Source organism: Quercus suber, unplaced genomic scaffold (genome assembly GCF_002906115.3).
Source record: "Quercus suber isolate HL8 unplaced genomic scaffold, Cork oak 2.0 scaffold_377, whole genome shotgun sequence".
NCBI classification, from domain to species: Eukaryota; Viridiplantae; Streptophyta; class Magnoliopsida; order Fagales; family Fagaceae; genus Quercus; species Quercus suber.
In genome coordinates this window covers 34,353-49,424 of record NW_027069829.1, presented here as the reverse complement: position 1 = coordinate 49,424, position 15,072 = coordinate 34,353, and the positions used below count along the sequence as shown (strand labels likewise).

The 15,072-nt window shown below is 34.6% G+C and overlaps 1 protein-coding gene across 2 annotated transcripts; it reads right to left on the bottom strand.

Moving 5' to 3' along the window:
- Nucleotides 1-3,110: 3,110 nt before the first annotated feature.
- Nucleotides 3,111-13,401, bottom strand: LOC112006539 (probable UDP-N-acetylglucosamine--peptide N-acetylglucosaminyltransferase SEC; the record flags this gene model as incomplete). 2 transcript variants are annotated; one of them, XM_065760673.1, is given in 24 exon segments in its annotated part: nt 3,111-3,656; nt 3,740-3,860; nt 4,417-4,563; nt 4,668-4,773; nt 4,975-5,057; nt 5,163-5,290; nt 5,417-5,503; nt 5,592-5,702; nt 6,554-6,721; nt 6,811-6,895; nt 6,982-7,098; nt 7,193-7,269; nt 7,358-7,450; nt 8,477-8,573; nt 9,368-9,570; nt 10,441-10,543; nt 10,883-10,950; nt 11,060-11,113; nt 11,217-11,326; nt 11,727-11,805; nt 11,903-11,965; nt 12,302-12,421; nt 13,049-13,105; nt 13,285-13,401. In XM_065760673.1, coding segments are annotated over 24 exon segments (2,508 nt in total), but the record flags the coding sequence as incomplete, so codon positions are not given.
- Between the last annotated feature and the right edge of the window lie 1,671 nt (nt 13,402-15,072).

Below are 15,072 nucleotides of genomic sequence, written 5' to 3'. Positions count from 1 at the left end.
TTGGGCCTTTATTTTTTGAGCACTTACAAATGTTATATTACTTGTTGAACTATTGTAATATTCGCATCAACTTGTGCAAAAGTTTTTGTCTATTTTAGCATAAGAACATATCCTTTTTATTTTACACAATTATTTTTCAAAACACCTCAGATCAGATTATTTATTTTATATTACATTTATTTAAAAATATTATTTCTTTAACAATTTTTTATTATTCTCCCAATTCATATATCTTTTTTTTTTTACTATTTCTTTATCAATTTACATAGCAATAGTAATAATTTAGCTATTTTTAATTTTTTTAAAAAAATTTATACAAATTTGGCTAATATGATGTAGGTGAATTTTAGGATTAAATGTAAAAAAATAATCTTTTATACTATTTTGCTTTAAGCTATGCAAGTGCTCTTAGTATGTTTATTATAGGGTTTGATTTGGCAGCCCAGGCCCAAGAGAGATGGGTTACGAGCCCAATGAATTTGTAGAGAGTGGGCGAAAGAGCTGGATTAGGTGTGAATCAAACAGAGGTTAATTATAGCGTTTGATGATTCATTGACACAAGATTATATTCATCTTCTTTTCCAAGTGTCTATCCGAAGAGGCATATTATTGAAATGTAAGGTGGTTACAATTCTTGGAACTACAATGAAATTGTCTAATTCCTCTCTCTCCCTCCTCTTTTCGATCCCTATTATCAGAGACCTCTCTTGCTTATATAGCAGCATTTTCTATCATCTCCATCGTCCATTTGTTCTTCATCTAAGTATCCACTTGAGTGCATGTCCCATCAGGTACTCTCTTTGCCCCTCCGTGAGTGGTAGTAGCTGAGATTACACTGTTCAGGGGTCTTCTCCACATTAATGCGGCCAGAAAAGCAGCTGCAGTACATTTAATGTGGTGATGGCAGCTTTTCCTTAAGATATTTTCTCGTCCTAATCATTCCCAGATACGCCCAGAGCTTATCTTTGTCGTTGGGATTGCCCGAGAGTCCATTCGGACATTTTATTCGCTGGCTGAGTCAAGACTATTTATGTACGAGGAGTGTAAGCTCTTCGGACAAAATGTGATCTCTTCAGACATTACTCTTCCTTTACTTCTGGGTTGGCTGCGTTCAGATGAATTATACCCCGACCCGCTATTACTCTTCGGATGTACAGTATTTCTCAGGACAGGACCCACAGCCCAATAAGTATGTCTGGGCTTTCATCCCCCACATTTATAATTGATTTATTGTCTAATTGTCTCTTTAGTGGGGCATGTGTTGGAGTGCGGTAGTAATTATTAAAGAAAAAAATTAGACTATTGAAGTCATTGGGGGTGAGGCAATATATTTACATCTTTTATACATTGAATTGTTAATAGAGTAGCACTTGTTACACAAACAAAATTAAAGTATTAAGAAAAATTCGTAATGATATGCATACAACAAAAATTAAATTTGAGTTGAATTTTCATCTTAATCGAGCGATGCTACAAGCACAATATTGGATGAATGATTGCTTAGTAATGTATATAAAAGAGATGTAACTTATAACATTGATAATGAAATTATTATGTAATGAATTCAAAATATGAAAACTCAAAATGAAATTATAAATCTTTATGTATTAGCATGCATATTTTGTGATGTTGATATATTAAGTTTTTCTTTTATATTAAAATTTATATAATTTAAGTTTCTTAGTGATCGCCTAAATAAAATTTCCTGGAGCTGCCACACACACATATACATGCGCGCGCACACACACACTAGAAAAGGTATTACATTTTAGCCAACTATGTCCAAAATTCACCTACATTAGTGCATAAAGTTGTGTAAAAATACATAGTTACTACAATAAGTAAATTTATATTGTCATTATTAATTTTACATTTTATTTTATTTTTTTTTTTCTTTACATATCTTGATAATGAATGAATAGAGTAGATAGTGATTGTTGTGTGTGAAGGAAGATAAATAATTATTTTAATAAAATGTATTATAAAACAGATAATTTGATATGAAATGTAAAAAAAAAAAAAAAAAAAAGTGTATAAAATAAAATAAAACAGATTTTTATGCTAAAATAGAGAGAAATTTTTACATGAGCATTATAAATGCTCTTATACCTCTTATACCCAAAATGATCGATTTTAGGAAATTACACGTACATGTTTCTAAGTTTTCTTGTTTTCTCGAGTTTAGGCTCATTTCTTGGATTTTTCATTCTTTCTAATTGAAGCTCTTAGTTTTAAAAACCCCAACTCACATATATGGGTACTAATATAATTTTCATAATTTCTGATATCATTCTCAATTGTGGCTCTATTGTTGGCCCAGTGCATGGTACTAGTTTAAACGAGTTTTAAATACCTACATTGTACTAGTTTAACATTTGCTTTGATCAGATAGTTAAGTTTTTTTTTGTCGAACTCGGTAAATCATGGTCAAACTTGTTCTACCTAAATATTTTTGAATGAAAATTCTGGGATTCACCTTACCTTATTTGGCGAATATTACATCAACTAAAAGCAAATGACTCAGCACCTTCGATTAACTTTCTAGCCTTAAATCCATTTCTTTTGTTCCCTAAATTTTCTTGCTTAAGAAAATTTCCTAGTTAGAAAGAATATACTAATTATTTATACAATGGGATAAATTGAGATGTCAATAGTTTCTCATTCCTCATCTAACGTCTTGTTGAAATAATATTGGCTTTAAACAAACAATGAATCGCCTCATTTCACTCCGCCCATGAAAGTTTAGGCATTAATGTGGTGGATATATCATCATTTTGTTGATTAGAATTTGTGTAATACCAAGTTGATTAGTGTCACTATGCAGATTTTCGCCCCAAAGTTTCTACTTATCATAAAGGTATCTTAGCTTAATAAGTTACCATTGCTTTTTCCCTTTTCTCGTTAATTAAACACAACAAAATATTCCTATCAAAAAAAAAAAAAAAACATTATAGCCCTACAACTTGGACTGAACTTAGGTTTCTCCATTTAATAAGTCTACAAAATTAAAACCTTTAAGTTCTGACAATGAAAAAAACCTACCTTCTTCAGAGCAGTGGCAATATTATTTTGGTTTGAATAATAATTAATACTTGAAAGAGGTGGAGACAGAACGGAATAGCAAGAAAATGATAGTAATCCCAAATACAAGGTTTGGGAAGGGGGAATGTAACATACCATCACTATACTCTCCACAAATAATTGAAGTACTCTCAACAAATGATGAGGTACTTGGCTCTTTGGAAAAATTTTAATTCTCTCTCTCTCTCTCTCTCTCTCTCTCTCTCTGGCCTTCATCTACTATTTTTATTTTTGAATTGGAAAAAACATAGGCTTGTTCCACCTCTTTCCTCATTTCATTTGCTTGGCTCCACACTAAAAAAATGAAATTTGTAGAAAGAGAGAGCATAGTGGTATTAAGCAATTACCTACTTTCCATTGCCTGAAAACCCATCACAATGGGATCATTTTTAAAACACATAAATCCCATAACTTCTGGTGTTCTCTGGTTTCTATCTACAATTCCATCTCTCAACCTCTTCCTACCTATCATAAGGGAATTCCCTATCATTTTCAGTGACTTTGAAATGCTGAGGATGCTGGCCTGAGCAATGCAAGTTCCACATTTTGAAATACGCCCTTTCTAGATTCCTCACCTAAAATAGTTTTAAGAACACATTATTAATCCATGTACATAGGCAACAAACAAATAATTTAAAACTGAACTATTTAAGTTTACCCAGCGTATAGCGTCAAAAAGTGGGCAAGTCATTCGCACTGCCTTAAGCTTGTCAGTAAGAGCCTGAAGCTTTAGAGGATTCAATGCCAAAGATACTGCCTTCTCCTCATACTCCTTCATGCTGTACCACATGACACATACATCAGAAAAAAGATATACTTGCCATGCATACTTGCCTTTTAAAAGAAGGTCGGTGTATAGAAAATTCAAACAAGCAAGCAGATCAGAAAGTGACCAAGACAAATGGCCAATAATACACAAAGTGCAAGGGATCAAACTGCCAACCAAGACAGCAAGGGGACAGAATTTTACCAAGCACTAAGGTGAATCAATCATATGCAACTTTAGCTTGTCATATATTGAAGAATAAATAACAAGGAATCTGTAAGACTAAATTTTACTTATTACTATTTACCACAGCATTCTTCCACCTAACTCTCAACATTGAAAATGAAGCAGGGGAGTGTTAACTGAGATACTCCATGACACAACACTATCAAGTATCAACCATGTCATGCCCACGTAACTTTTTAAAATGAAGCAGGGGAGTTTTAACCATCATGGCATTCCAACAAGACTTTCGAAACATTCCACCTCAATTGTGCAGTGTTTAATATAGATTTTGCCCACCTAATACATGATGTCTATGTGCTATGTAAAAATAATTTAATGCATACCTGCTGACAATCATCTCCTCCCCAAGTCCAGTGGCAAGGCAAAGCGACCCAGCAACCCTAGTAGCCATTTTCTCAAGAGGCAAGGTCACCATTGGCAAACCAGCCCACAGGATATCAGTACCAGTGGTATGCGCATTGCATAAAGGCCTAAACAGAAATTTAACTTCAAATTATTCAAGGAACAAAGAAACAAAACTAATTTAACTTTTAAGAACAGAATCAAAAGGAATAAAGAAGGGGAAAAACATTACGTGTCTAGAAATAAATCAGCTAAACCACTTCGTCTTATATGTTCACTTTTCATGGCAACATCTGTGAAAATAATTTGGTCTGGTTGCACCCCCTGTGCGACAGCATCTGAATAAAGTAATCAGTCATTAGTAAGGGCCCCCAACAGATGACATTCAACAGAACACACCAGATGTACTTCATAGAGATAGGGACAAATGAGATGAAAGAGCAATAAGGGGTGTGCTAAATTTGTGTAGCAGGATATAAATCACAGAAGAGCAGCAGTATGCAAGAAGCATGCAAAAATAAATTTCAGGTGCCACATACATGTGCGAAATTTCATTTCGCCTGCAGCTGGGAACCTGAGAAGCCAAAGTGCACTGTTGGGTACACGTTTTAGGATATTGCACCTAGAAGAAGGGGAAGAAAAAAAAAAAAAAAGAAGAATAGTTAGACACCAAACTGCAAACAACTACACACTGAAACATGAACTAAAGGGTTTATCCTGATATTACCAAGTGTTTACGATTTCAGGATCCATTTTATACAACTGATTGAAGCATGCAAATATAAATTTATTTTCAGGCAGACCGTAATCTGATCGCTTGTGCGGGCAGTTCGAATCCAGCACATCCTGATTTTTCTGAGCACAAAACAATCAATGAAAAAAAGAGACTCAGGTTCCTTGCATCACTGCACAGGTAAAATATACTACAAAGCAAAGAACATAATAGAGAGTTTACTATATTGTAATCTCAGAGAGACTGACCTGTTTATAGTCATTTACAAAGTAGCAATGAGGAAGATGGACAAGCTTTTCAGAATAAATATGCGAGAAACATAGAGGAGAAACAAACTGAACGCAAAGAGACAGCATATCAGATATGTAACATAGAAAAGACTAAGTAAATTATCTAATATTGAGATTGTGGACCATTTCCCACCTCATCAGTGATCAAGTAATCTATGTAAGTCGCCCCTGTGGTCCCAGGGAACCCCATGTATGAAACTTGAATAGGTGCAGGCTGCATAGCAAATATTTCATTTCTGGCTCCCTGCATAGTGACAACCATCACGGTATTTTAAAGCCAGAATTTCAAAATTAAAGATGACTTTTAGTTTTTCCTACGAGGGGAAGAGAGTATAATTTGATCATCAATACAAGCAGGATTGCAAAATGACATAAGCAGAAACATCTACTTTGAGACCAGGCATGAATTTAAACCTCATCTATGTCATTTTTCTTAAGGAAAATAAAAAGAACGTGGAATTCCCCATATATATAGACTATTGTGACCTATCTTGATTGATATTCCCATGAAGCCTCAAATAAGGATAAATAAATAAATAATAAGAGAAAATAATAAGATGCAAGGAGCAAAAAGGCAATTTTATTTTAATTTAGTTTTATTTAACTTTATAGGTCAAATTGTATTTTTACTATTGGTCCACTGAAATTTATTTTAAATCTTATTAGCTAATTAGGCTATTAGTATTTCATTTTAATTTCGCAGCTTTACTTTTGTAATTCAAGTAACTTAATGTTAAAGTTGGTCTTAATAGTCTATAAAGTGCATAATTGTAATCCAATGGGGACAGCTTATGATTGATGAAAAAAAAAAAAACACCTATGATCACTTGGTGCTGATTCCAGGTTACCTATGAGATGATTCCTAGGTTTTCTATCCCCACTTGACGCTGACTCCAATGGGATAGTTTATGATTGATGAATAAGAAAACTTTGCTTGTTTGGTGCTGATTTCAGTTTACCTAAGCACTAATTCCTAGGTCTATTTCACTTTTCCATCTGTTTCCCACAACATCCTTTGGAACTTTTTTTTTTTTTGGCTACATCCGGAGGGGAAAAAAAATATTGAATGCTTCAGAAGATAATTTAAAAATATACCTTGGTATAACCATTGAGGTTGACAAGGACATGAATCTTATCCTCGTTTATCATCTTGGCAATCATATCCGAAGTCATGGCTGAGACATCAACAAAGTGCTCAGCTTCAGACTGAGTACGCTGTCTCCACTCAGTACCATCATTTGGACTCAAGGCATAACAAAACACCTATGAAGGACATATTAGTTGCTGCAAGGTATGAAAAAACGAAAACCCAGACAGCCTTACATAATGAGAAGTAAAAAAAATATACAAACCTCAACATTTTTTCTGTTGTGCATGCCAAATACAGATCCCATTAGGTGTGACAGAGGGTGATTACCAAAGTCACTGCTCACGTATCTGGACACCAATAAAGATTCTGATAAGAAAAGATGTATGACACATAGAATTTGCACAGCTGTGCACACAAACATCTAAAAACATACCCAACCCTTAGTCTCTCATTTCCACCATCTTGCTTAATACGATTTGGGGCTGGATGGTTGAAGGGAGGAAGTGCAAACCGAGATGCAATTAAGGAGCAGTGCGCTGCATATTTACGGCTGGAAGAGGGAATACAAAATAATAATGAATAAATGAATGAAATTCTTGAGTCCATTCCTGTTAACAACAACATTGGGAAGATACTGGTGATACCTAATTTCAAGTGCAAGCAGCGGGTCAATGGGATATGCTATTGCATGAAAAGGCTGCACACTAGGAAGAACAGACATCTGAAAAGAGAATGTCATTGAATCATTAACTCTGATCAACTAAATTAACTAAAGACAATAAAATCCATAAATAAATAAAAAAAAGTACACAGGACAGATTGGTTCGGACATTGATCTGCCTCCTAATAATCCCTTCAACTTCAGCAAACATTCTATCACGATCCTCCCAACTGCAGACGCACTGGAACCAATAAAATAAAATTACCTTAGTTTTGGCATTACAAATATATGATTATAATTAAACCTTGGCAAATTTATTGATTAGGTTGGCTTTCATAAGCCAACATGGCACAAAATTACAATGAAAGCAGGAAACATATTTCTGTTTGAAGAACTGGAGCATCTTTTACATCTAGTCGATGTAACACACAACACTTCCATATGGCATAATAATATGTATGAAACATTGGAACATGAACTCATGAAGGCAAATCTGTGATCGTAAGACACCAAACTATTGCCAATAACATGAAAGAATAGAAGAAACAAACACCATTTCAGTAAGTCCAACAAACAGTAAGACTGTATTAGCCTTTAATCACTAAGAGTGATACCAAATCATTGATCAACCAAGAAAACATGCAAATGTGCACATGTTCAAATTATAATGTTTCAAAAGGCTATATATATATATATAGAATTGGGGTTCAAATTACACCTGGTGAGAAAAACAAAAAGCGAAGTTAATATATTTTTAGAACTATTATAAAACCATCCAAGCAACTTCCAAAGTTTGAAATGACCGTTTTTAACAGTTTGATCATGTATTATTTCATATATAAAACTCTCTTTTATTTTTTGCTTAGTAATGCACAATTAATTGATAATGAAGAGTACCTTATGTTCCCAATGATGAACACAAAGTAGCATAAAAAATACAAAAATGTCAAGTGGAAGATCTAAGACAATTTTGGAACTTTAAAATGGAAGACAGTGTGTTCAACCCCAAACCCATTCCTTCCACAGTCCACATCAACCAAGCCGGCACAAAATTCCAAACATCTGACCCATGTTTCCCAAACCAATTTCTCCAACCAAATAATAAAGTTGCAAGTTGCAACTGTCCCCGGCATAAGCACAAGCAACATCCCAAGGGGATTAAGCGCATTTATACAAACCATTTAATTTTTTTCAGCAGTTACTCTATGCAATCTAAACAAAAGTCATCCAAACAACCACGCAACATGATTATCAATTTTGATAATACCTGTAATGAATGAAGAAGGTTACAAGTAGCTTCAGGAAAGTCAGGTCGAAGAAGCAATGCTTGCCTATAGCTCTTTATAGCAGCCTCTACATGTCCACTGCATCATATACAAATCAAATAATTAGCGTCGCATCACAACTACACTGATTCAATTTCAGTGTCAGTGCAACTGAGTATCTCCATTCTTGCTTTTCCCAACCAAAAAGGCATTAAATTTTGACTGGGTTTATCATATAATTAATAGCTGGTAGTGCATATCTAATGTTTCATTAAAAGAACAGACAAGGATGAAACTCTGCACAAGAGTGAAACTGTCCTTCAGGAATGTTATCTCTTCAGTCACAAATGAACTCCTCAGAAACTACTTCATGCTATCGTATGTATCTAAAGAGAAACTTATTAATAAACTTTAGGTATTTAAAAATATATATGGGTTTGAAGAAAAAAGTTAAGGCCTTCACAAACTCAAGTAAACAATGTTGTGATGCTCATTGTTCAGGTTACAATGTCACTGAGACAATACTGAAAGATCTTTCAAAAAAAAAAAATGCAAGAACCAAGTAACTGTTACAGCAAAGGAAGAAAATAAACCCAAATGGTGTAATACCTTTTCCTATGTATTGAATGTAAGTTTTCAATAACACCATGTCACCACCATTTGGGAAAAAATTAATTGAACAACAAAATGTCAAGGAGGAAAGCCTCCAAGAAGGTCAGAACTTTATATTGGAAGTATCCACCAAGCCCCACATAACTAAGTAAACCTACTTCTCACTGCCAATCCCATATGCTGAAATCTCCATTGTGATTCTCAAAGAGGTATTGGCAACAATATTTGGGATACTGAAAATGCATAAGTAGAGAACAGAGTAAAAAACAGAGGAACTACACCTGTCTTTATACGCCGAAGCCAAATTTGCATGGGCCTCAGCCATGGTTGGTCGGATTGAGACTGCATGCACATAGTCTTGTATTGCTTCATTTACTCTACCAATCTCCTTGTAAGTGTTTCCCCTATTGACAAGTGCATCAGCTGCCATTGGATCAATGCGGAGAACCTCATTGTAGCAAGATATAGCGTCTGCACAATTTCCCTGCAATTGAACACGCATGATAAACAAGTTGGAATTGCAGAAAGGAAAAGAAATTCAGCAGAGTGACAAGATGGACTGTAGTGCAGATATCCCCATTCCTCTAATAGCTTCTCACTTGGCTTTCTATTCATCTTAGATTTTCTTTTCTTTTATTTATTTATTTATTTATTTATTATTAATTATAACATAGGGAACCTTTATAAGAAGAGCCCTATAAACTCTCTTCTAGCTAGGAAAACCTATAGGCAACTGACCCCACCTGCCAGAATTAGTTTCCAGGTAATACAGGGGCATTCACCCTTAACGGGCTGAGTAATTTATGCCCTCACTTTGCAGGTCACTCTAAAACTACAACCCATCTTCAAGAGATCCATCTCCTACTTGACAAAAAATGATTCAGACTTGGGAGATCAAGTGGCTAATTGTGGCAATCAACATGAGTTTGCAGATATAATTTGGTACCCTAGTCAATGCAAAGCAGTCTATTGTATCAACAATCATGTCTCCACAAACACATGGGAATGGTCTATACAATTTAACCTCATTCCACCCCATACCTTTACTCAAACTGGGCTCTATCAGAACCTTAGGTTAAGCAATAAGCATATACCTACTCCAAATCTACCATATATTATCCATCCTAATCAGTTTGCATTTTATTTCTGTTCTTAATGTTAGTAACTTGAGTCTTTGATGGTTATGCGTTTCTCTTGTATGATTCCTATATATATCCATGCAAGATTAAATCTCTTTTCTATGGTTTTTCTAATGAAGTTTCTCATTAGAAATAACAAGAAAAAGGGGAAAAAAATTCATTTTTGTAGCACTGTAAGAATTACATATCAAGCTTCATACTCTGGCCATAACTACCTGTTGCTTATATATTATGGCAAGATTGTTAAGAGGGGCCGACAATCCAGTTGTTGCATTCAACGTTGCCTTGTAATACGAAGCAGCAGCAGCCACCATGTTCCTGCATATTCAAAAATGACTACTGAGAAAACCTGAGTGTTCATCGCCATAAAATCCTAAAATCAATTGTTATGATATTCATTTATAAGCAAGACTTAGGCACAGTACTTAAGTGCTGTTCCTTAGGTTCCCCTTTTAAGATTCTGTCATGTAAATTTTTTCTCATAAGATAAAAGTGTATTTTTTAGTTAAGTAGCCATGTGACTGAATCTTAAGAGGAGAACTTACGATACAACACCTAAGGTACTGTATCTAAATTTTGTCCTTCATTTATACATTACCAAGAACCCAATTTATTGACACTAATACAAACATTTGTGAAGAGATTAGTATCACATACCACTCCATATAAATATTCCCAAGGTTGGTAAGTGCTTCTGGATGGCTTGGCTGTAATCCAAGGCATTTCTAAACAAAGCGACAAAAAAATTGAGTGAAAATGGCACCAAAACACACACACACAAAAATCAACTGTTCATGATAAAAACCCAGAAGGCAACATGAGATACGAGCATACATTGTAGCATAGGATTGCTTCATCCACTCTACCAATGTCTTTCAGAGCATTACCCTTCAAGAGTTAAATAAATTGAATGATGGTTAACAAAATTTTAACAAAAGTTGTGAAAAAATTCAGAGTCCAGATTAAAATTTTAACATAAATGAGAACCAACCAAATTATTATAAGCCTCCAAAAATCTTTGATCACACGAAATCGCTTGCTTATAATGGAGGATTGCCAAATCCAGTTGGCCTTGCTCATAATACATACTTGCCAAATTACCTGCATCATATGACACAATTTATTATCTGCTCCAGCTGTTTTAGTATTATCTGCTCCAGCTATTTTACTAAAACACAAAACAAATAAACAGTGCAGGGATAGAGGAGGGTAGGAGGCAGGCTGTTCATTTATCAGAATGCAAACCCATATTATCACACATTAATGTATGCTTATCAGAGCACCAAGCAACATCCAAGACCTAATATGACAACCAGACATGGGATAATAAGAAAGGGATAGATGCAAGTATGAAATCTCATATGTAACAAAACTAGAGGCATAAAAAATAAAAAATCTACAGGACACCACCATCATAAAACAATCTGTTGGTCAAGTAATGAGAATAATTTTACAAATGCAAGAATACAACTATACAACTACATAATACAAAAGAACTCACCAAGAGCCACTGCAAAATTAGGTCGAGTCTGAAGAGCACGCTGATAACACACAATTGCCTCTTGAGGCATTCCTAAAGCCTGTAAATGGCAAAAAAAAAAAATCTTGTTTTTCTCCAATACCAGTGCAGGCACTTGCAGCTACCCAACCTTACTGGCAGAAGACATCACAGCTTACCTTATACACATTCCCAAGGTTTAGATAGGCATCTGGAAAGGTCGGTTTGTGTTTCACAGCTTCCTGAAATTCAATTATAACCAAAGAAAAGGGGGAAATGTTAGGGGGAAAAAAATTTTATATATATATATATATATATTCTCAAAATTATCCAACTCATTTGTATGGATCTTCTCCAAAGAGAACTGATGAACAAAAACAAAACAAGGTGGTGGCACATTGATGCAGGGAGCATTAAAACCAAAATCTTAAATGAAGTTGGTTCTAATGCTCCCAGTAAATCTTAAATGAATTTGGTGTTAATGCTCACAACATCACACATTTTAGGTAGACAACTAATGTCATACTCCAAGTCAAAGCAAGGATATCAATGCTAATCAGAAACAAGATCAAGCATACCTTATAATATTGAAGGGCCCTGTTAAGATCACCAGACTCCATAAAAAGAGCAGCAAGATTTGACCACGCAATAGCAAATGTTGGCTGTATTTGCAGAGCCTCAAGGTAGCAACTGTATGCCTGCACAAAATGTTAGATTCTGACAATTTGCAGTCTTGGAGATGGAAGTTACAACAAGACCAACCATCATCTGAGCCCTGGCCTGTAGATGACAACTTGATGTCTGTATTGAACTGTGAATTCCAATACAGTTCGATACATGAATTATTTCCATCAGTAACTTTACTAGGAGAGACAGCATAAAAATCTAAATATGGAAGAAGTCCTTCCAGGAGACTATAGAAGAAACCATTAGTACTGAGACAACACATAGGGAAGACAAGGAAAGTTTGGGCCAGGTGTGCATCAACTCAAACTGAGTAAGTGGATGAATCACTTCCAGTGTCACCATAAAAAACAGATAGTTCATCAATATCCTAAATTCTTTATCTCATCTAATATAGCACGGCAATTGAAGAAGACAACCTAGACTGATGCTGCAAAGTACAAAAGCCCATAGCTCAAAAATCTAAACTTCTTTTCTCGTATTAATCAGGGACAAGCCATAAAGAGGTGCAATTTCCTCTTATATGGGTAGCAGGTAGTTTTGTATAAAGAGATGGTAGGATCTTGAACATAGGTTTTTATAGCAAGTATAGTAGGATCTAAAACAAAACACTGCATTTACATTTCATTTTTCAGACTTACATCTTGCACCAATCCCTGCGCTTTCATTATATTCCCAAGATTGCTATGAGCATCTACCTGCATGCCAAATGGCACATTGAGGTTAATATCCAAATTTCACCAAAACCAGAATGTCATGCCCCATTTGGTTGCTGAAAAGGCAAGGCATGATAAAAATATTGGTAATTGATATTTGAAAAACTAAAGAGGGGCTCAAATTTATAGGGGGGTGAAAACAAAACAAGATAAAAAATTACCAGTAGAGGGTTAAGTGCAAGTGCTTGGCGACAACATTGTGCCGCCTCATTTAGTCTTCCTTTTAGCATATACGCACTACCCAAGTTCGACCAAGCATCACAGAAATTAGGTCGCAGCTGCAGACAGGTAAGCACAAATAGAAATCAATTAACCACCAAAACTGGATGCCAACATACAAGACAAGGACAGTACAAAAATACGAGCAAGATATATAAAGATGTGCATTATATAAAAATATCAGATTAGAACTAGTTATAGAAAATGCAAAGTCTATATCAAGACTTTCTTAAAAAGAATTGAAATCTTAGCACCATAGATTTAGAAGAGGAAGAGAGCAAGATAATTTACTAAAGAATCATCTTACATTTTCTATAACCAAATTAATGCATTAAAATCATTACTTTTACAGGCTATAAGATATGTAAAAATTTTGGGTTAACTTACTAATTCTAATCCAAGAGAAGAATAATAAATATAATAGAAATCCAGCAACATTGATGAATTAAAACTTTCTACTGAAGACTTTACTTATACCTGTAGTGACACAGATAAGATATGTAAAAATTTTGGGTTAACTTACTAATCCAAGAGAAGAATAATAAATATAATAGAAATCCAGCAACATTGATGAATTAAAACTTTCTAGTGAAGACCTTTACTTATACCTGTTGTGACACAGATAAGTTAGGGCTATTTCTACTAGGTTTTTTTTTTTTTTTTTTTTTTAAAAGAAAAGAAAACTTAACTTTTTCTTTAACTTATACATGATATATATTTCAACTTAACTTTTCTTTAACTTATACATGATATATATTTCACTATATTCTTTTTATTGTAGGAATATATAGGTAAGAATATGATGAAATATCCTACCAAATAATATATATATATATATATATATTTTGAGTCGTCCTACCAAATATAGAGAACATGGAACTTGGAATACGACATGAATTGAGGAGAAATAAGATATTTACAGCTCAACACCAACTAAAGTACCATCTCTAGATACGTGTCAGTAATAACCGAATCTCCGACACACCTAACGAAGCATCTCCACCGTTGATCTAAACGGCCCAGAAGCCTCCACCCCAGGCGCCCCACCTTATTTAAACTCACACTGCAACGAAAAAACTCCCTTTCTCTCAGAAGAATGAAACACTCTCTCTCGCACAAACCCAAACCTTAAACAAGTTATAAAGTGGTTTTATTAGGTTTTTTTTTTTGGGTCCGAGCACCCTTCTTCTTCTTCTTCACTTTAATCCTCTGCTTCTCAGGGTTTTTACAGTGTCGATTCTCCACCGTCTGATTCGATCTTGACTGATCGACATGATCTCGGTGCGCACCGATCGCGACGAGCAGTTTAAGGTGAAGGCCGAGCCCTCCTCGCTCAGCCTCGCCCCCTACAAGCCTCATGATTCTCACGAAGGTTCTTTTTTTCTTTTTTCTTTTTTCTTTTTTTAAAATTTTCATTTTTATATTATACATTTTTTAAAATAATAATAATAATTTCACTGCTTAAAGAAACTGATCTCTCTACTTGTTTTTTTTTAATTCAAAATGTGTGGTACTTGATCGCACACATATTTGGGCAGTACACGCAGTGGGTATTATTGTTATAGAACTACTTTTAATATTTGGTTCATTGCAAAATGTTAATCTTGATGACCCAAAAAATATCAATAATAAGAATTAGTTCTAGTGACTTATATAATTTTGTATCTGAATACTTTTGGGCTGGGGCTACTGTTCCATCAATAAGAAAGAGAGGATTTTTATTTTTTATT